General features: G+C 37.7%; 2 protein-coding genes across 4 annotated transcripts in view; one reads left to right on the top strand and one right to left on the bottom strand.

Annotated features, from left to right (window-relative positions):
• LOC309485078 (leucine-rich repeat and fibronectin type-III domain-containing protein 4) overlaps positions 1-18,266 on the bottom strand; it is a 30,505-nt gene extending 12,239 nt beyond the window's left edge. Inside the window, exons 1-2 of one of the 3 annotated variants that reach the window (XM_082151671.1) lie at positions 14,467-18,266; positions 12,230-12,963 (exon numbers count right to left, since the gene is read on the bottom strand). The gene's annotated coding sequence lies outside the window, so the exon portion shown is untranslated. The remainder of the gene's footprint in view (positions 1-12,229; positions 12,964-14,466) is intronic. The other 2 variants (XM_082151672.1, XM_082151673.1) reach the window with 2 other exon arrangements.
• The window catches only part of pcxb (pyruvate carboxylase b), a 253,081-nt gene that overhangs the window by 152,164 nt on the left and 77,158 nt on the right, over positions 1-23,759 (top strand). The window contains exons 11-12 of the mRNA XM_082151665.1: positions 22,726-22,870; positions 22,974-23,063. Of these exons, the coding sequence (XP_082007791.1) occupies positions 22,726-22,870; positions 22,974-23,063 (235 nt within the window). The remainder of the gene's footprint in view (positions 1-22,725; positions 22,871-22,973; positions 23,064-23,759) is intronic.

The raw sequence follows: 23,759 nt of genomic DNA, 5'->3' as shown, positions 1-23,759 counted from the left end.
GAGAAAGATCAGTCATTGTGTCAACTTTGTACTGTGATGTGTGTTTGTTTTTTTAGCTCTGAATGAGCTCATCCAGTTGCTCTCCACAGGAATTGCAATGCTTGGGCACCCTGTGCATAACTGCAAATAAAACTACAGCAGAAACCAATGCCATAATCATACTCTCAGATGAACACTATTGGTGGAAACTCTACTATCCACAAACTTCTAAAAAGCTTGTAAATGCCATAGAGCAATTATTTTAGTGCTTTTTGGAAGCAGAAGCGTGTAACTTCACACTCCCACCTTAGCTTGTGGCAGTTTTCTTTGGCAGAGAAGTCATTTGCTTCACTTCAAGAGAAGTGAGAGCCACAAATACACTAGTCATTTACCTGAAAATTAGAGCTTGAGTTATATAGACACAAAGACTAAATTGATCAGCACTGATAGACAAACTCTGCTAAAGGATGTTTCAATCTTAATGGCATGGAAGCTACAAACCAAATTATGAGGTCAACTATAGTATAACAATCAATACAAATGAAGTCAGAATGCAAAGGTTGTTACTTTGTGCAGTACTTAGACAGGAGATGAACATGAGCAAACAGGGAGAGAGAGGAGGACAAAAAGGACAAAAGAATAATCACTTTAAAAAATGCTAATTACAGGTTAGAGACTGAAAAATCCATAATATCTATAATTTGATCTCTTGCACCAATTTGTCCCTTGCATTGAGTTGTCATCGTAAAATATGGGTTTCAACCCGAAGGTGATTCCGAAGAGGTATTAAGTTCTTTCAGAGAGTACATCACATTTCTGTCCTGCATTAGCACATTCAGCAAATGCTCTTTAACAGTGTCACTTAACACTAAGTGCATGTAATCATACAGGTACAAGCCAAGGAAAACAGCTATCAGAATCAGCATGAAATGCTCCATCTCTTTAGAGTGAGAATGTAGACCCAAGCTCAGCTGAGATGAGTTACAAAATCAAACAATCAGTCTTCCATGGCCAGTGTTGAGAAGTAACCTACTAAAAATAGTGACAATACTAACTTAAATGCATGTATAATTTGTGTGAAAGTAAAAATAATGTATAGCTTTTCCAACCAGTTACTTTTGCACTGTAAACACAACCAAATGCTAAATACAGTAGCTGGTTTTAATGTCACATGCAACTTTTCTGCCAAGCAAGCTGAGGTAATAATCTAACATCCTCTCCTAAACTCTCCCTCCTCTCTATATGTGTGTGTGTTGTTTGAAATGCTGATTTGGTTTTGTATGAAACAGACCTGTTTCTATCATTAATTTAAAATAAATAATAATTTAAAGTATAATAAATTGAAAACCAATTATTTTAAATTGTAATAATATATCACAATATTACATATTTTTTCTGTATTTTTGATCAAATAAATGCAGGCTTGATGAGCAGAAGAAACCTCTTTCAAAAACATAAAAAATAGTAATGTGTCCAAACTTTTGGCCTGTACTGTATGTATGTATATATATATATATATATATATATATATATATATATATATATATATATATATATATACTTTTAGATATTGCCCTCCTTTAGCTTTATTGTAGTTAGCTGCTTGTTGTTATTAGATTTTAGTAGCTTTTTTTTTTTCTAAGAAAAGTAGCTTGACTGTAGTTTAATTAGCTTGGCAAGCTGCGGCTTCAAAGTAACATCCCAAGCACTGCTCATGGCAGACTCACAGCTGTAACAGTGATCTTTAAATAACCATTCCCAACTGTTTGTGTCCATGCAGAACTTCTCGTGAATGCACATCATTAGTGGAGCTTGTGCTTCACCCCTCTTCGGTATTATTAACAGTACAGTGCAGTAATTATGCAAATTTCAAAATGACAAGATAATAATTTTTGCAAAGTCATTACACTGTAAAATGAAGATAAATATAACCAGGGAACAATCAGACTTTACTCAATTAAGCTTGTTTTTCAGCACATTACTCATTAATAGTGGCATATTCTAATTTTGTGATTATATAACAAAATTAGATGAGTCCTCTGTGACTTTGCACTTGAAAGTCCAGAAATGGGAGGAATCTTGAACATTTATTCATTATTATTTATGTTCACATAGAAGTGCCTGATTAAACCTCAGGATTAAATTAATTACTGTATTGATTGGACAATCTACTCTGAAAGATTCTTACAGAGAGCATTATGATTGTTCTTAGCATTATATTTTTGTGATAGTAACTATAACTAGCTATGGTTTTGGCATTGTATTTAATTTTTTTAAGGAATAGTCATCATTCTCACCCTCGTGTCTTTCTAGACCTGTGTTGACTTTCTTTATTTTGCTGAACATAAAAAAGATAAGATTTTTTACTTATTTATTTATTTTTGTACATGGGGCCATTGTACATGTTTTTGGACCCCAACGTTCTTCAAAATGTCGTCTTTTGTGTTCTGTGAAGAAAAAAAAGGCCATGTAGGTTTGAAACAACATAGTAAGTAATTTTCATTTTGGGGTGAACTATCGCTTTAAGTGATGGAATTCAGTGAAGGCATATGGAGAGTGTTGATGCTCAATGATTAATAACTGGAGTTTTGAATAAGAATACACCATAAGAAAGAATTTTCTACGTGTTGGTGGAGGGAGAGAAAAGTGCAACTGAGTGCAATTTCCAACGTGACTTTTAGTGTCTTGTAACTTTGCATTCCCAGAAGTCAGTGGGAGATCGAGCGGAAAAACTCAATAGTGCTATGCAAAAGTATCTGCTTCATCTGTCTCTCTCTTGCTTTTCACTTTTCCTGTGTGCGGTCTTCGCCCACCCTCCTATGACCTTCCTTCTCCTCTTCCTCCCTCCCTGTTTTTTCTCCACGCCCCTCTTTTTCAGTTTCCATCTATTATCCAAGGTTCTGCTTATCACCAGTGTCCACTTTTCCCATCTGCCCTTGAGGTAACTTGAGAAGTGATGCTACATTAGTTAAAATATCCCTCCTCTCTCTCCCTCCTTCTCCCACTCTCACCATCTTTAGCCACCTGAGAACAGACCAGCCGAAATAGATCTTGTCTCTCTCCTCCATCGATCCGGCCGCCTGGGATAGATAGCAGCCCTTCCTCAATATTATCAGGCCTCTTCCTCCTCCTTCCTTGTCCTCTACTCATATTTGTTCCTAGGTTCAGGACATGCTTGTGCTTGTCTTGGTCTAATTTTATCTTCTAGAGCGACTAGGCATGCGTGCATGTGTGTGTTGGTGGGGCGTAGATTAGATTAGAATAGAATATAAATTCTGGTAATCCTTTTGTAATCCGTAATGTTATTCATGATTCAGACTGAATGAAAAACTACTGCTAGTGCCTGGCTTTAGCACATAATAACCCTGTCTTGTGTGTGTGTGCGTGCGTGTGCGTGTGCGTGTGCGTGTGCGTGTGCGTGTGCGTGTGTGTGTGTGTGTGTGTGTGAGTTTGTGTGTGTGTGTGTTTGTCTCACTCCGAACATCTTTCTGCACTTAGCAACTCCCTCAGCCCTCTTTCGCCAACACTTTGTCCTCAACGCACCCCTCCTTCCTCCACGTATCCCTCGCTGCTTCATATTAAATCACACACAGAGCTTTGCTGCTGTTGCCAGTGTCTCCACAACTTCAGTGGCCACAAAGCAGAAGACCATTTACTAACGATTATCACATCAATTAGATTATGTACTGCACAAGACTCTGAAGAGAGCCATCACACACAAACACACACAGTGGTTGAAAGACTAATTGAAGCTGCATTGACTTAAAAAGAATCATTAGCATCCTGGCTTAGTTTTACTCTTTTCTCGGTACTCAAGTTGCAGAGCAAGATTTGTTTTTTATTTTCTTTCAGGAAGGCTTTTTTACCAGGGCAGCATTTTGAAATGTCCTCATATTTTAGAAGATCTTTACTTGACTTTATTAGTATTTGTATTATCGTAGTCACTGGTATAAACATATTGTCTTACGATCTGTTTTGTTTTTTATTTGTATTTATTTATTTCAGATTTATTTTATTTTATTAGTTTTTTTTGTTTTGTTTTATTCATTGGTCCTAACCTAATATTGCTAATTACATTTTAATATATTCTAAATTCATTATTATCAATTACATTTATTTGCATATAGCTTTTCATAATGCATGCATTTCCAAATCAGCTTTACAAAGAATTGTGCCTTACCAAAGATCAGTAAACAGGCCAGAAAAAATGGTGAAAAAACAACAACAACCTAACCACGTTTAAGTGTTATTCCAATACATTACAGTAATAAATGACAATGACAACTGCATTTTAATTTAAATGGAATTCTGATTCGCTTAAATTTTGAGTCATTTGGGAATAGTTTAGTCTGAAAATCTAGTAGCATTTTGTTGCATTTTATTTTGTGATTTCACTGTGACTTTATTATTGTGGCTTCTAGCAGCTGAGGAGGCTTTTCTCATAGCCAGACAGATATACAGTAAGCTGCACATAAATAAGCAGTGGGTTGTGGTGATGGGAAGAGGAGTATAGTGTAGGGTGATGCCCATAGGAATGTCTCCCACTAGGGCACAATTTGTTGTCAACGAGAGTGGTCAGAATTTAGAGCAGGCACAATCTAATAAAAACTATGAGTGATAGAGAAGCAAAGTGCATTTCTGAAGTCTAGGAAGTCTATAATACCTGGAGAGAGTTAACCATTAGCGTTCAAGGACAGCTCCTTCCACAGAAAATATGCTATTTGAAATCGGCGCCAGATTTTTGTGCCTTTTAAACCAGTTATCTGAGCCGGAAAGTGACTAAAGCTGCAAAAAAATACATCATGACCGATTGGCTGATGGCAACGCAAGAACAGACACAGTCCCAAGCCCTTAACAACTATCATGAGTCCATATCCTGCTTATACGAGCCCTCAAAAAATCAGTCACTAAATAAACGAACTGTAATATAAGGAAAATTAGCAATATATGTTGCTTGCAAAAAAAAAAAAATATATATATATATATATATATATTCAATCAGAATTCACAGATATTATTATAATTGAATGGCTGTCAATGGAGAAATATGAAATAGTCACGGCATCCACTGCCACATTGATTATTTGAACACACTAACTAGCAAAACCTCTATGCCAATCTACAACTTTATGTATAATTTCACATTACCCAGTCGTTTTATTTCATCACATTCAATTCAGATGCAAAACCAGAATCCGGCTTACATATATTTTGCAATGACACAGTAGATTCAGCGGCCTGAGAGGAAAAAGCACAGAGAGACTGCTGAATGATGATACAAGAAACACTGTATTACAAAAAAATAAAAAATAGAACTATAATTTCATATCTCACAAAAGTGGCAGCTCTTGTCTGGTGTTTTTATGATATACTGACATGCAAACACTCAAGTAGGGAGACTAACAGCATTTTGTAGTTTTCAAGTGTGATATTCTGTTTGTTGAGGCGAAGTTTGTAATATATTTGTGTGCTGAATTTATTGTGTGAGTATATGTTTGCACAGGTGAGAGAGAAAAAGGTAGAGATAGGTCACAATGAGTTTAAGTCTGTATTATGCTTTTGTGTGGATATAAAAGATGAGCTGTAGATAGGTGTAGACCTATATATCATTCATATCATCTGATCTGTGGTATTAAAGACTTCTATCCTCTAATGAAATCTTACTGTGAATTGAACTGGGAGATTTATTATCTGTGCAACAAAGAGAATCAATGATCCTCAGATGTCTCCTGCTTTTATAGGAAATGATCTCCAACACACACGCACACATGATCAAACGCGCATACACGCACATACTCTTTGACAAATGGCTTTCATCTTCCTGGTTCTCATCTCACAGTTTTACATCAACTCTCTCGTATCCTTACCATTTTCAATGGTTCTCTCTTTTTCTGACTGTGTGTGTGCACTAAACAAAGTGACTTAATGTCATGATGTCATTAGGATGTAAAGAGAAGAGGCAGAGATGTGGAAGGTGTTTGCAGTATCTTTCTTACACCCAAACACACATGCACACTCAAATGCACTAATATGGAGGCGGATGATAATCTGACAGCAGTGATCCATCAAGCATCTGAAGGGAAATCTCAGAGGAGAAACAGAGACAGGAAAGCTGGTAGAAAGGCAGAGAAAAGTGCATTGTTATGCAGTTGCTATGATGTTCTGGCCGGGTTCTAAGGCATTGCTAGGTTGTTCTGTGGTTGCTAGGGTATTTTGGGTGGTTGCCAGGGCATTGCTAGTGGGTTTTTGGTGGTTGCTGGGGTGTTCTGGGTGTTTGCAAGATCATTGCTAGGCTGTTGCTAGGGCATTGCTAGGTAGTGGTTGCTAGGGCATTGCTTGGTGGTTGCTAAGTTATCTAAGTTAAGCTATCTATCTATCTATCTATCTATCTATCTATCTATCTATCTATCTATCTGTCTATCTTATATTTTAGTTTGTGTGTTTGTTTTAGCAAATCAGTCATATTTGAGACTTTTTGACTCCTCAGGATGAATTCATATTTCAGATGAGTCTTATTTATTTGACCCAGCTGTGACCCTCTCAGCTCTGCACACTCAGACTCCCTGAATCGATCCATCTAGACATCTGATTATCCATCCATTCATATGCCTGTCCAGTTCTCTATTTATTCAGTCATCCATCATTTTTCCATCTACTATCCAATTTGTCTGCCTCTAGTATTTGTCTGTCTGTGTCTGCCTTTCTGTATGAAACTTTTTGAGCAGGTCATTCTCATAACTCTCCTCATTTCCTGTTCTTCTGTGTCTGAGTTCATTGCCTCAGAGCAGTGAATCAGCAGAATGTAAACTTTGATCCTTAAGCACTGGAATACGCTCGATATCCTGTATAATATGATCCTTATATCTGTCAGTCCACATCTTGCATTTTATGTATTACCAGCAGGTTTGTTAATCTGTCATATTGAGGGCTTTGCATTGAGTTTTACTGATTAATGATATTTTCTAACCCCTTCTAAGCCTTCTAAAGAAATCTTTCTGCATTTTTACAGAGAAACCAGTAAGAGAAATTAACGAACTGGTTTGCAAATGTTAAGGATGTTTCGATAAATGTATGCTAAGGATCATTCTTGAATCATCCTTAACATTTGCAAACCAATGAACTTTTACCGTTAAAATCACAATCATTTTTTTACAATGCTGTAATAATGTAATCTTCAATCCTTCTTGCTTCACAAGCTTAATTTATGAGGTCTGTGATCTCATTGAATTTTAAACACACTTTAATAAATAAAACCGTCTTCTGCATTAATAAATAATCATATGCAATAATATATCCAAATTAGCTGTCAATTTGTTGAACTCTGCAAGCCTTTTTAGTCTAAATTAACCATCGTTGACCACCTTTACAAGCTATGTAGGATTCCTGGTAAACAGCATGTCTATGCTGGCACACCATCTGGACCAGCCCTACACCAGCATACACAACCACTGAATTTATTTTGGGCCCAAGCTATTTTTCAGCAGGGCAGGATGAGTATCAAAGTGAAAAGTTTAGCACAATGTTAAATGCTCGGTGCACCTCTCTCTTCTACATAATCTGTCTTCCTTCATCAAAACCTATTCCTGAACAGCTACAGGCTAACTGCTAATGAACTCATTCTGTTTATATAATGCTGCTCCAGGGATATACACAGAAAGACAGAGGCAGAGAGAGTGTGTGTTGACAGACATGAAGGTAGGACACAACTGTTTGGTTTTGTTTGGTTTGGTTTGGTTTGGTTTGGTTTGGTTTGGTTTGGTTTGGTTTGGTTTGGTTTGGTTTGAAAAGGAAAGGAAAGGAAAGGAAAGGAAAGGAAAGGAAAGGAAAGGAAAGGAAAGGAAAGGAAAGGAAAGGAAAGGAAAGGAAAGATGACCACGTTCACACAGCAGCAGAATATGGTTGTCAGTCCTGTATTTGAGTCCTTAATACGGTTCTGTTCACACACAGCACAGTTAGTTACGAGAGTGATAACTGCATTCTAACCAAACTCACACCATACATTTTCAGGACTCACAACCGCATTCTTGGAAAACTTGCTCTGTGTGAACGGAACCGGACTGGACAACTAGCTGTCTGCAGGGCCTTGCACAGACCTTTTTGAGGGGCATGTGTTGAAACAGAAAAAGGGCACCCCTCTCCCTTTATTTATATATATATTATATATATATATATATATATATATATATATAAAGTGTAGATATATATATATATATATATATATATATATATTAAGATTATTTAGTAAGCCTACATAAAAGGAAAAAATGCTCACATCTTCATGACAAATTCAATAACACAAAATAATAGTCTCAAAAGCTTTAGATTTATTCACTATTAATAACAACCATAATAATAATATAGATATAAAGGGGTTCAGGGCTCCTTTTGCCCTCAAGGGCTAAAGCCCTAAAAAAACATGTTTTACTACATTTATACATGTGAAGACGAGCGGAGAGTATAGAATACCATAGATTAAAAAATTAGCTTGATAGCGAATACGTGCATATTAACAACCTTGAATTAACCATAATTTAATATTATTACCATAACATGATTAAATGTTAATAAATTAAGTGCATCAGCAATCATAAATCAAAGAAGAAATTTCTTAGAAATATATGTTTCCTAGGTGACGAGGATCACTCAGTCGCTTTGTGTAAGTTCCAGTATGAAACAGCGCGGGGGCGCACCTGTGCTTATGATTTTCCGATGGTAAAAAACAAATTATAGGCTGTTGTTGTATTACTTATAACATTTTACAAAAGTCAAACTCAAATGCAGTTACGGGGTTTTTGACCAGCGAATGTGTGCAAATGTGCATTTTGTCCGTCATTAAAACGGCGCCGGCGGCATCACATTACATTTTCATCAACAGGTTACAAACTAGTTTGTTGTAGCTATATGGGCGCTCAGTTTTTCCTGTTGTAAAATACATTTGGCCAAAATCTCATTTTATAAAAAAAATAATGCTAATGTATGCACAGGCTATTTAAGTGTAGGCTATGTATTGTCTATGACTAGATGGCAAATGCTAGTCCCTCTCTCTCAGGTCCCACATGTCTCAGTCAGACATCAAATAAATAAAATGAGCCTTTATAGACATAGTGTTAAGTACTTATTTAAACAACAAGATCTTTGTTTACCCTTGCAAAACTTCGTTCAGCTGCTGTGTGCTGTGCGGCTGCTGCGGAGCTTCAGTTCATTCAGTCAAGATAGAGGGGGCGGAGTTATCAGGTTTACTGACAGTTTGAGGATCGAACAAGATTTACACAAGCTCATTTTAAGAACTTTCATTGGCTAAATATTTGTAAAACAGACAGACAGACGTGAAGGGTGACCAATAACATTGATTTATTGAAGAAGAAAAAAACACCACCACCACCACCAAAAAAAAAAGGGCACTTCGGATTGTAAGGGCAAAAAGGGCATGTACTCTGCACAGGTTGAGCCCTACCTGTGCACGTGCCTGGCTGTCTGTCACATCATACAGTGCGAGAGAGCCACTCTGCTAAGGGGTTTTGTGTGTGGTTTCCCTTTCTGTAACTTACAGCAAGGGAGATATGAGCTGTGTGTCATCTGAAGGTTTTAGATCCAGTCTCTGTTCTCCACCGGAGCGGCTCCCACCAGTTTTGTGTTGCACGACTCAAATGCCGTGACATGAGTAAGATACTGCAAAGGACGTGAGTGCAAAGGTTAAAGCCATCCGGCTGGCGCATGTTTACATTGAAGCTGTTGTCAGTTAATGAAGATTTCAAGGATGAACGCGCGGCTCAATTGGACTCAAAAGTGTAAAAAGTAGGGGTGGGAATCACAGGGTACCTCAAGATATGATACGATACACGATGCATGGCTCACGATACCGATAATATCACGATACAGCAATTCTGCGATAATCAATATATTGCTAGACAATCCTATAATGATACATCACGATATCTGTCTAACTATGAAAACAAAATGCCTATGAAAAGGTTAAGTGCAAGTTTTCCAGACTTTGGACTTAAGCGTGGCACGGGCATCTATTTCTTTTTATAAATATCGATATTTGATGTCACTGTATCAATTATCGAATCGCATGGAGAAGGACAATGATAAATTGCCCTATCTATATTTTGTCCCACCCCTAGTCAAAAGTGATAAGACTTTTACGTTTTATGGATGTCGCCATCTCTGATATCACTTTGGTCACTGTAGCTATGGTTACTAGTAAGAGAATACGAGCTTGACTCTCGTTGCACGTTCATACAGACAGTATTTGAGACGATAAGTTGCTGTGTGAATGGGACATTTCGAGACACATCTGTAAGTAAATGAGGTTGTCAGTCCCAAAAACTGACAGTGTGAACGTAGCCTATGAGAAGAAGGAAAGGAAAGGAAAGGAAAGGAAAGGAAAGGAAAGGAAAGGAAAGGAAAGGAAAGGAAAGGAAAGGAAAGGAAAGGAAAGGAAAGGAAAGGAAAGGAAAGGAAAGGAAAGGAAAGGAAAGGAAAGGAGCTTTTGGAGAAAAATGTCAAGGTAGGAAGGGAAGCCATTGTAAACAGTTATCTTAATGCAGGTTACAAACAAAAAAATAAATAGAGGGAAAATGTAAAATCTAGATGTATGTAAACACCCAGGCATTTCTTTGAATTGAGGAAAGGAAAATATATCTCAGAGGAAAAGACTAAATAGGACTCATCAGACAAAATTTATGACAATAATAATCATTTGGTGACAAAGAAAATGCACGCTACTTTTAAGCAACCTCTATCACTTAATGACAAACACAAATAGACACACACAGAGAGAGAGAGAGAGAGAGAGAGAGAGAGAGAGAGAGAGAATACACCAGTGTGAGAGTGGAAGATAGAAAAAGGCTGTAGAGCAGTGTAAAGTGTCCTTCATATGTGTGCATGAATATGCATAGCGTGCACTCTGAATGGAGAGCACTACAGCTCTTCAGCTGTTTGTGCGTGAGTGTGTATGCATGTGTTGTCATTATTGCACTGTAAAATCAATCTCTCTTGTGTTGTGTCCCTGCATTAGCCACTGTCGGTGGGTGCTTGAGTTTATGCGAGGGAGAAAGAGGCAAAAGAGGTGGAAAAATAAATGGCCCACAAAGTACCTTGAGCTCCATAAATAACTGGATATACACATCTGACTTTCATTGGAGGGAGAGAGGTGTTTGTGTTTGTATGTTTGTGTGCTGTGCAATCCTAACCGTTTCTAGAGCGGAATGCTGTTCTCTGACCTATACATGTGTATCCAGTCAGCCACTGTCAAATTTACAGCTGTTTAATTGACTACAAAAGGTCAACATCTAGTCCTGTCTTCAAAACACCACACCACACGACCACCACACACATTGTCAGACACTAAGAGAAGCATAGGAAAGAAAAATGGAAAATTAGATTTCTTTAAATGTGAAGTTTAGAATTGATGCATCAGCAAACAGGAATACAAAAAAAATGTTTTCCAGAACTCCGCAGACTGTCATTAGTCTTTCAAACTAAGTCCCGCCTCAAACTCATGTCATTGGTTGAGCCAGTGTTGCTATGCCTATGTAAAAGCTGTTTCGAAAGGCAACTCAATTACACAGCCTCCTAAGATTCCTCATTTTGCCCAAATCCCAGAATCCATTGCAGTCACCTCAGTAAATTCTACAAGGCAGAACTATTCTTATGATGCACTCAATAACAAAAACAACATGCAGACACCAACGTCTTTTGGAATAATTTGTGAGTTGAGCACTGTTACCACACTAAGTGTCTGCAAATGTAGAGTGTTCAGAATCAATCGCTTTTTGAGGTTCCATCTCTGTGAGCTGTGGTCACATTAGTGAAATATCACCCAAATTTTGTGGGCAAAAAAAGGTCAATTGTCTATTGTCAACAGTGTAACGATGTATGAAGCACAGCTCACACAGAAGTCACTTTTGATCCAAGAAGCTTTCTGTTGGTCAGTGCGGCAAAAAAATACCTAATAACGGTAAATGTGACTGTACCTTTAGAAAGCACTGCGAAAAGACCAAATTTTAGAGCCAAAATGAAACATAACTCGGAACGCCATTAAGTCTCCTGGGTTCTGTAAGAGCAACCTCTAAGAGATCAAATGTTCCACTTTGTGTGCTGAAAGATTTTGAACAGGACTGTGCATACAAAAGTTTAGTAAAGATTTTCTGCCCTGCATCTTTCATCTCAGGTCAGTCAATTACCTTGTACATTAGTCCTCAACCATTCCAGTAAGTGTGTGTAAGAGAGTACAAGTATTTACCTTTTCTGTCTGTGTTGATCCCAGGGACAATTAGCTGCTCATTTCCTGGTGTTTATCTGCATGTGTTTAAGTTTCAGAGGTGTTTGTTAATCCAGACTGAGGTGTTTATCCCTTTTCAAGGTAAAGAAGTGTCACAGAGTTTTTGTGTGTCTATCTCGTGTCCACGCGCACACTTCAAACATGAGGATTCAACTTGAGTCAGACTCTCAATTCCACTCGTATCTCCTTCAGTTTGGTACTGTATGTGGAAAACACCAGGATATGCTCTTCCCTTGTTAAAATATTCCTGCTGTGAAACATTTTTGCCTTGGCGCCTTCCAGCAGTTTCACATTTCCACTGAACGCATTTTAAGATTCTCACCATATTCTTCCACTTTTGAGTCTTTCCAGCTGTTCTTCCCTCTATTTTCCAGGATCCTGCTGTTTTTCTCTTCCTCTCATGTTCTTTACCTACTTCTTTTCATCCACCTGCGAGGTTCATGTGCTCATTTTCCCATTAAACGCCTCCTCATCTTGCTCTCTCATTCTGTCAGTCTGTTTAGTCTTTATTCCAGATGTGCTCCTTGTTTGTGTTCTCCTCCAAATTGCTCTGATTGTTGTTTTCATGTATTCGCCTCTTCAGTTGTTTGTGCCATTCGTCTTTCAGTGTCGAATTCCAGTGAGCTGCCAGTTCTGCCACAGCAAAACAACGTCTTAAGAACGGAGAAAAACAGGATGGTGGGATGGGAGAATGACTGAATGGGATGGGGAGGATGAGTAAGGAATGGGAGGGAGAAAGAGAGAAGAAAAACATTAATTTCAATTCATTTAATTGGTCATTGTGAATACACACATACTTTGTACTTTGAATACATAAATACTTTGTAAATAAATATGAAAGAGACTGAAACCCAGAGGGCAATTTAATGAGACTTAATTGAATTGTCTATTGTTAATCGAGTTATGTTTAATTGTCATCTTGGATATTTCTTTTAAAATTCCTTGGAATAAATGCAAATATTATCAAATGAGACAATTGTTGACATACAATAAGAGCATAGAGCAATCGAATTAATGGGAAAAATAATGAAACTAAATCCATTCAATTCATAAATAAGATAATATTCAATTTAAATAAATAAATAATTTAGCTGAGAAATATTTGAAATCATATAGAAATCTCCAAAGTCTCTTGGTATTTTGGGAAATTTAGCACAGTTTCAATGAGATGTTCTTGAGATCTCTTCTGATATGAATGTGAGGTTACAGGGGTCTTTCTCAGGAGTCTCTCCTTTGTTGCCATCTAGGAGAAACAACTGAGATGTTAACAATATCTCATTTATAATTTTTCTTCCCATGCAGTGAATAAAGATAATAATTAATTACATGCTGCTTCCGATGTCATCGAGGACTGCCACTCAAAAGCACAGGGTTCCGTACCCCACCCCCCACCTCCCCCAACCCCCCATCCTCTCTGCCCAATGATTACCCATACCCACCCCCCCTCACCATATCCCCCATATTGCACGGGCTAGAACAGGACACCAGCCCTGATGTCATCTCTCCAGTTTGCACTTCTAAAAAAATTCCTCCAGACTGCATCTCTCCCCTTGTTTAGTCATCTCTGTCTCTCACTGTCTTCCATGTTTTCTCACCTCGTCCGATTGCAAAAAAACATTGATCCCTCTTGGAAATGTCACCAAAGTGGTTTCCTGTCCTTTTGTCTCTCACCTTCTCTCTCTGCCCCATCTCTATCACACACACACACACACACACACACACACACACACACACACACACATCTCTAGTTATTTTTGTGTCCTCCAGTTTGGCAATCATCTTAACTGTCGCAGATACCACAGAGACAGCATTTGAATTAAACACCTCCCATGTGTGTGTGTCATGAGAATCACAGATGCAGACAGAGTGTTTTTTAATCTGTGGGTGCGGTGACAGTGTGTGCTGATTTGTGTGTGAGACTGTGACTACAAGTTAGCGTGCGTGTGTGTGTGTGCACGTGTGTGTGTGTTTGAGCAAGAGAGAGAGAGGAGTTAAGCAGCTGTCTTATATGCTGTCAGGCATGTCACCATTCAGACTGACGAGCTTTCATCTGCATCCTCTCTCTGTCTCATCATCCGTTTCTCTTGTTTTTATATTCATTATCAGAAATGTTTTTTTCATTTTTTTTTTCATTTCTCCCAATATCCATTTTACATCCATCATTTAAATGACAAACACACAAACCCATCCACACAAACCTGCTTTTCGAGCATTTCCAGTCGAGTAGTCCTGGAGGAAAAGGCGATCCGACTCCTGGCTTCCTCAAAAGCGAAACAAGACCCTCTTTCTCTCTCTTTCGGACTCCGGTCCTCTTCCCTCCCTCTCTTGATTTCTCTCTCTCCGTCTAACACTCCCTTGTTCTCACCAGCTGTGTGCCGCTGAATCTCTTCAGAGGACAAACTCCTCTTTTTTCATCCCTCTCTCTTTCTCTCCTGCCACAACTGATTGAAATTTAAGTCATTTTTAATCCTTTCGGTCAGGTATCCAGGGAACGACAGAACAAAAAAAAACAAAAAAAATTAGAGCAAAAATAAAGGAAAAATGACAGATCTTTTGTAGTGCTGGATATTTTTAGCAGTTCCCCTCCATACCTCTGTCATTTGTTTCTTGTTCAGTTTTTCTCCGGTATCTACTCATTTTGTTTTGTTATTTTTCTTCTCCTCTTTTGCAAGCAGTTGAGATGTTTGCGTGAACCAACGAGCGACTAAGGAGCGAGTGTCGACTACATGCACTGATACAGGGAGGGAGAGAGTGAGGGAGGGGGCTAAAAGAGAGAGAGAGAGAGAGAGAGAGATGGACAGCCCCCAGCAGTATTGGCTGAGTGAGATGGTCGGGGTAGCGAGGGAGTGATAGAGGAAGAGATGATAGAGATGCAGAAGGAAGAGCTAAGTATGGAGAAATGGATGGAAGCGAGTGATACAGAGAGTGAGCCGATAAAATGTGCATCAAACGCAGAGAGAGGATTGATATCCAATGTACAGCTGCCTGCTGTTAATAAGATTGAAATGTTCAGCCCTAAACACTCTTATAGTGTTTAATGATGTTCATACATGACATATACAAGAGATAATGATGTTTTCCTGCTAATATTGCAGTTTATTTTGTGTTTGAATGAAGGTGTCTGTTATGTATGTGTTTGTTTTGCCTACATTGTTAAGATACAAATGTCCCTGCAAAGATGGTAAACCTTAAAATCACCTGCATAAAATGGTCTCCATGAGGAAATCAGCTTAATAAATATACTAAATGAGGCAATTTCTGTTTTCGTGAGTGTTCGATTTAGAGGATACGAAATATCATTAGCTCAGTTGAAAAACAATAGAAGTCAGTGGAAAGGCTCCATCATGAAAAGCAAACGTGTTATATTTGTGTATGTCTTCGGAAAATAGAAGGAAGGTGAGGGAGTGTGTGTGTGTGTGTGTGTGTGTGTGTGTGTGTGTGTGTGTGTGTGTGTGTGTGTGTGTGTGTGTGTGTGTGTGTGTGTGTGTGTGTGTGTGTGTGTGTGTGTGTGTGTGTGTGTGTGTGTGTGTGTGTGTGTGTGTGTGTGTGTGTGTGTGTGTGTGTGTGATTTACTCAGTTGCACCATCATTGGGCACCTCTCTCTATATTTGTCTTGTCTTATTAGTTATTATAAGACTAGATGAGTTATGAACAGCCTTCCAATTTACCCAGTTAAAGGCAAACACATACAGAGTAATGAGAGAGAAGAGTGAGAGAGAGAGAGATAATATAGAATGGTGTTATCTTAAGGGAGAGTTTTAGATTTTCATTGGTGTCATTTTTCATTTTAAAAAGCATTTCACAATATCTTTTGGCTGGTTTATTTCCATAATGATATTGAGAACGGTGGTCACATTCTAGCAAACACAAAGCAATACCACACCACACTCAAACACATTGACACAAAGACACCACAATAAAAACAGACTCACACGTCAACAACATATCAACACCCGACTAATAATAAATATACAGCAACCGTGCATCCATTCTAGAAAAGCAGTTTGTTTAGATATGCATATGTTTGTTTATTGTGTATGAGGTGCTAAGACTATTCAGATGTGACACACCTCATTTGTTCTGTTGATTAGAGGCTGCAGTGGTGTGTAACACAACTAAAAAACCAGCACTCCTTCCTCATATCTTTCTTCATTGTTATACTTGAGCGGGCAGGTAGATTAATCTGATGATATTTAGATGACATAAGATTATCTGCATTTGCCAACAAACTGTGTCTAATGAACAGAAGAGTCACTCTCCCTTGTGTTCCAGTTTTTATTTCATTTATTAAATTTTTTTTGAGTGAATTTCGAGTAAATATTTTAAATGTTCAGCAACACATATGTGTAGGTCTGAAGTGGAATCATTACAGCTGCAGTACAGAAGATTTTGGGGGTTAAAAATGAACAGAATCAATTACTGAGGAAGTAGACACAAATTGCCTTGCGTCTACTTGCTCTAACCTGATTCACAATTGTAAGCTTATAATAATGATTTATAATTTGAGCTATTGGGTTGAATTTTGGGAGAATTGTCAGTTTTATGTCATTCATCTTTGATTGGCTGCATCACAACCGTAAATAAAGAGAATTACAGTGCTTGTGCGGTGCGAAGTGTGTTAGTTCTGAGAGTTTGTAGCCATAACTAAAGAGCAACATTTTTAACTCAATGGACTGTGTTAAAACAACATTGGAAGAAATATTGTTTTAACACAGTGTTAAAGTCAAACAATCAAAACAACATTGGAAGAAAGTTGCATACATTATTCATGGATATTCAAATACAGAAATTGGAAAATGTAAATATATCTATGATGCACTGATGCATCAATATTAAAACTCTATTTTGTGTGTGTCTATAGAAAATGTTAAATTGTACACACACAAAAATAAAATGAGTAGTTTTAATTGTTACATGTGAATTTAAGCATCTTAACTTTGAAAGGTATTGGACGAAAATGCAAACTCCTTCAAAATATGTTAAAGATTACACGTGAAGTGTTTGAAAAATTTACTTGCAGTGAGCATTGGATATTCAGAAATGTGTAAACAATTAAATATCCGGTATTGGCCAACATTTATAAAATAATAATAATTTTAAACAACTAATGTCAACTGATGACTGATGGAATTTATATATTGTGCATCCCTAATTATTTGTTTGTTATTTACTGCAAAGACATATATACATTTGTGAAAGGTGGCTTATCTAATGCTGTTGGAACCGCTCTATCGGTTTTGCATTAGGACATTGAAAAACCCATAATAGTCAACGGCTACTTATTTTCACACTGTGCAGAAGGGCCTCCACCCCCACCCTGTCTGTCTGTTTGATAGAGCAATGTGTGTGTTTTGTGTTTCTCTATATTTAGTTCCTCCCCCATCCTCACACACGTTTAATCTTAACACATTCACACCATGCACTTGCGAATGAAAAACGATGACAATTAATCACAGAGAGAGTGTCACGCTCACCGTCAAACTCTTCCTTGTTTTGTTTCGTGCTCTCTAACTCAGTTCAGCACCATGGACAGCACGTCATAAACATTATTTGCTTTGCACTGAAAGTTTCTGCCGTACGTCTTAAGAGGAGTGTTGTCTGTTTACCACCTCTACTAATACACTTTTGCAGTTTAGTAGAAAAAGAGAGCGACAGATGGATAGATGGAACGATGGATTACTTGACAGGCCTCTAATCATGCACTAATGGCTACACACATTTTGAAAGAATGTGTATGTGTGTTTTGTTTGAGTTTTTTTCTTAGAACTGTGTTTGTTCTTGCACAGATATATACTTTACCTTGTCACACCCCACTAGACAGACAAATAAAGGCCTTTCATTAAACTGTTTCAGACCTTTTTGCATAGAATTGTATGTATTCATTGTAATTTGTTTATTTGTTTGTTTGCAAATAAAGAGATTGTGGACAGTCGCAGACCTGTTTGAAATAGGCACACTTTGCTACAGGGCTGTTTGGAAGTTTGAAGTACTTAACTAATACTCAAACATTTAGAGAGAGAAAGAGAGAGAGAGAGAGAGAGAGAGAGAGAGAGAGAGGAGGGGGGGGGGTTGTGTTAAACATAGAAGAATAACAATTTGTTCAACTGAATATTAGTCAACTTGCCTTTGTTAGAAAAATGTATAAAGTGAAGATTAAAGTATAAGTGATGTTTTTTTTTTTTTAAACCACTCAGCTTGTTTAGTGCTTGTGTGAGATGTGGTCAGATCTTTTGTTGATGTTTCTCTGTTTGTTTGTTATCTCTCTGGTTTTTGGCATTATTTCCTAAACAGAACAGATGAACTGCTGGAAATAATGGACTTCTGCAAGTTATACGATCACAGGCATTTCTTAATTCTCTGTAGATTAGAACATGTGCTCAAGTGTCCTTTATACTTATTCGAATTTGTCTTGTTTGTCATACATACATAAAGTCTACATTAAAGATTTCATTACACTTAAGTGATAGTTCACCAAAAAGATTTAAGTTACATTGTAAATGTAACCCATATGAATCCAATGGTTTAATCAAGTCTTCTGACGAGACATGATTGCTTTATATGATGAACAGATTCAATTTAGACTTTTATTCACATATAAATATTGATCAATGCACATACACTGAGAACATAAAATATGGAAAACGAAAGCTCCAATGTGTAAGAACCAATGAGGTTTGTTCTTGCGTATCATGCAGCTTTTTTGAGCTACCGTGTTTACCATATATGATGAGTAGTATGTGTGTTGATCACTACTCACTTCGAAAGTTGGACATCAAAAGTAATCAGATTTATTTGTTGTGTAGACTTTAATTGATGGACAAAAATTATGATAAAAAATATGTTCTGAAGATGAACAGAAGTTTTATGGGTTTGGAATGACATGAGGGTGAGTACATTATGGCAGAATTTTCATTTTTGGAAGAACTATCCCTTTAGATTAATGTTCAACTGTTATGGAATAATGAGTCAAGTTGAGCCAAACCAAGCTGAATTAAGCAATGATGAAGTCGTCAAAATTAGTCAAACCAAAGAGAACTGAATTGCAATCAATCAATGATCAGGAATAATAAGTCAAATTGAGTTTGGTTCGAGTCAAACCGAACTGGAACTGGAGCTGGAATAACGAGTCAAATCAAGTCAAGTCGAATCAAACTGAATTGAATCAATGATCAGGAATAATGAGTTGAATCAAACAGAATTCAATTGAATTGAATTGAATTGAATCGATTGAAATGGAATCAAGGAGTAGAAATAATGAAGACCAAGAAGCATATATAAATGAGAGACTTCTCTATCAAAAGACTGTCATGATTAAACAGAAAACAATTTGAGAGAAATAGAGAGATAATACTGATGTGAAGGCTGATCTGTTAAATGAGGCCAAAAAAGCAAAGACAGAGACTGATTTTGACCATGCAGGGCTTCACAGGATCACAAATTAAAGCAACAATGACATGGCAAAAAAAGACAGAGAAAGCAAGACATTTCTTGCTTTATCTCAACCAAACTCTTGTCCTCTCCAACATACATGAACAGTAACATTCATTTCCCCAGTCATCCTCTCATTCGGGACTTTTCAGATTTTTCCTGCACTTCATGAGTTCATCATTCATCACATTAGATCCAAGCAGGAGAAGAATAGGATGGAAAACTACATTAAATCCTCCATTAACTCTTCAGCTTCCATTTGAATCCTCTGGAGAAATCCCCTATTTTCTCTCAAGTTTTGCTGGGTAATTGAGTTTTGATCCCTTTGTAGAACACAATGTGTGACGTACTGTATGGGAGCTAAGGCCATCCGTGTGTGTGTGTATGTGTGTGTGTGTGTGTGTGTGTGTGTGTGTGTGTATACAGAGATATACTGTAGGCAACATAGAGACCATGTATCAGTCAGCATAGTCAACTCTGAAAAGGGATTGAATTCAGATCTAACATCATTGCTTTTTCCACAAGATCCTTTTTATATTCTTACTTTGACACATCATCTTCTGTCTCTCCTGTAGTCCCTTTACACTTTCTAGATCTCTTTGTGTGTCACATAAAACACACACAAACCCCAAATCTCTCTTTTCTGTACTTGTTTCTCTTTGTCATATGACACACGCATTCCTGTCTCATGCCTCATTGCATACACTAAAACAGTGTTTATTGGTGCAGTGAGCGGTGTGCACTGCTGTTTTGATAGCTGCAGTCTAGGGGCCCATTCCAGTGCAGGAGTTCTGTTATGGCCTGAACTGCAGCTGTCTCAAAATGCTAATGCATTTATAGCAGCCATCAGGAAAGAACTGAGAGCTTTCAGACAATACAGATTACAATTTAAACTTCCCACGCCCTGTGAGAGTACTTAAAAGCACTGTCACTGAAGTGGACAATCATGTGCCAACTTGATGCTTTGTTCTTTGTCAGCATCTAGAATAATGTTCTGCATTGTGTTTGTTTGTGTGTTTGTTTGTGTGTGTGTGTGTGTGTGTTTGTTTGTTTGTTGTCATAAGTGGTGCTTGCTAAGGAAAATACAAAGTTCTGTCATGAAACTCTAGATAATGCAGGCTAATAGGTCATTTTACTCACCTGTCCATAATCACATCGTTATCTATTGGGCGCTGCTGATTGGTTCCTGCCGTATCAGTAGCCAATGAGCTCACTGCTCAACCTTCAAATACTTGAGTAGCATTTGCCTTAGCAGTGCAGCGCGCTTTCAGAAACCCTCCACCTTCCCCACCTCCAGCTGTATAGATCTATGACGTGTAATTCATGAACGCTATATTGTACAGAAGCAGCATGTCTTACTTGCTCGCAGCAGCGTGTCGTGTATGTATTGACCGTAGCAAGTCCCGTACTTGCTCTGCTGTAGCAGCAGCAGCGTAGCAGATCTATTCCGCCAAGACCAAACATACAACATTGTCTTACCCATTACCATGCCAATCACTCCGAGAGTTGTAATGACAGAACTATTATTTTTCGTACTTAGGATTAGATGGATGATAAAACAGGATGAAAAACAAAACTCAAAGACATGAATTTTGGCATATGACCCGAGCCATACCAAAATATTATATAGACCTGTGTAAGCTCTTTGTCTTGTTCCAGTATGCAACTAGCAATTCCTAGCAAGACCCTAGTAAGCGCACACACTAAGAACACATAGCAACACCATAGCAATGACATAACCACACTCTGCAATCACTAACACCTTAGCAACTGTATAGCAACACCCAAGCAACTGCACAACCATACTCTAAAACCACTCAAAACATCTTAGTGATTGTATAGCAACACTCTAGCAACCACATAACCACACACTGAAACGACAAGCACATTTGTAACTGCACAACCACACTCTGAAACTTCTTACACCTTAACAACTGCATAGCAACACCCTAGCAACTGCACAACCACATTCTAAACCACTCAAAACATCTTAGTTATTGTATAGCAACACTCTAGCAACCACATAACCACACACTGAAACTACTAGCACCTTTGCAACTGCACAACCACACTCTGAAACTAGTAACACATTAACAACTGCATAGAAACACCCTAGAAACTACATAACAACATTATACAGCCACTCAGTACACCTTAGCAATTGCTGGCAACAACCTAGCAATCCATATAAACGCACTCTGAAACTTCTAACACCTAAGCAACTCTAAAGCAATACCCTAGCAACTGCACAACCACATTCTAAAACCCCTCAGAACATCTTAGCAAATGCATAGCAATACCTTAGCAAACCACATAATCACACTCTGATACCACTAACACCTTTGCAATTGCATAGCAACACCCTAGAAGCCACACAACCACACTCTGAAACCACCAACACTTCAGAAACTGTATAGCAACACCCTAGCAACTGAACAACCACGTTTCTGCAGTTTAGCACCATCCCTAATCAAACACACCTAACACACAACTCATAATCTAACCAAAGGTCTTCAGACCAAAGGTTGTCACTCTAACAACCACATAACTACTTTCTAAAACTACTCGGAACACCTTAATGACTGTATAAAAACACCATTGCAACCACATAATTGCACTCTAAAATCATTCAGAACATCTTAGCAATTGCATAACAATGGCCAGCTTTGCAGATGCAAGCACTATTTACATATTTCCCCAGAAAATTGAAGTATCTATTTGGTAATTGTTGGAATTTCCTGGAACTTGCTCTTGTATTGTTTATTTGTATTTACTTATGATTTGATGGTGGATATTCAGTGTCATCAGGTCTCATTTTGCAAATGGATAAAGCATGTGATTTCAGGAATTTGTTGGTTGCTCTTAGTTGGTAAAGTTTGGGCATCCCAAACTGACTTATTCATATGGTGGCTGTAAAGAGCACCTGACATCTTGTACTAGTTAATGTGTTCAACTGCCAAACATATTGAATAAATGCATGTGTTGTGACTATCAACTGATAATCTAAATCACTCCTTTTTCTCTTTCAGACTAATATCCCCTTCCTGCAGAATGTATTGAGCAATAGCCAGTTCCTGTATGCCACAGTTGACACCCAGTTTATTGATGAGAACCAGGAACTTTTCAACCTCAAACCTACACAGAACAGAGCACAGAAACTCCTGCACTATCTGGGTCAGTGTGTGTGTGCGTGCATTTATCATTGTGTTGCACCTTTGATGGCCTAAAATGTGTGAGAGTGCATTTGTGTTTAAACATCTGCTATATTTCTCCACAGGTCACATCATGGTAAATGGACCCATGACTCCTATTCCAGTTAAAGCCAAATCCTCATCTGTTGATCCAGTCGTTCTTTCTGTTTCTCTGGGTATGACAAACACACACACACACACACACACATACACACACGTCTGGTTCACTATCTTTGTGGGGACTCTCCATAGACATAATGGTTTTTATACTGTACAAACTGTATATTCTATACCCTTACACTAACCCTACCCATCATACAAAACTTTTCAAAAAAACTAATTCTGTGTGATTTATAAGCTTATTTTCTCATGAGGACCTCAATTTAGGTCCCCACAGTGACACGAGTCCCCGTGAGTCAGTGTGCATTCAGGTTGAAGTCCCCAGTGGGATAGAAAAAAATGTACGCACACACACACACACACACACACACACACAAACAAGTTACTTAATATAGTAAATAAATTACGCCTCTTAAAAATATGTATTTTTTAATTGTTTGTTCATCATTTGTTCATGATTAACCTCTGTTTATTAAGATACTAATACAATTTTGACACAAATATTTAAAGGATTTTAAGTGATTAATAATATAACAACTAATAACTTATTAACCATCTTACTAGCAACCTGTTTATTTTGATTTACACATTTTTTAAGATAACTTACAACACATTTGTAAGTCATTAGAATGCCACTTATTAATAATTTATGAACTTAAAGTCATGTTTTTCAAATAATTAGTTCATGATTAACTAATAACTTATAATTTACTTATAACTGAATTAACAAAACATTCAGAAAATGTTAGCAT

This window comes from Leuciscus leuciscus (genome assembly GCF_965113295.1).
Source record: "Leuciscus leuciscus genome assembly, chromosome: 2".
Classification (NCBI taxonomy): Eukaryota; Metazoa; Chordata; class Actinopteri; order Cypriniformes; family Leuciscidae; genus Leuciscus; species Leuciscus leuciscus.
The sequence above is the reverse complement of the archived record's forward strand: the minus strand, read 5'-3'. Positions and strand labels throughout refer to the sequence as shown.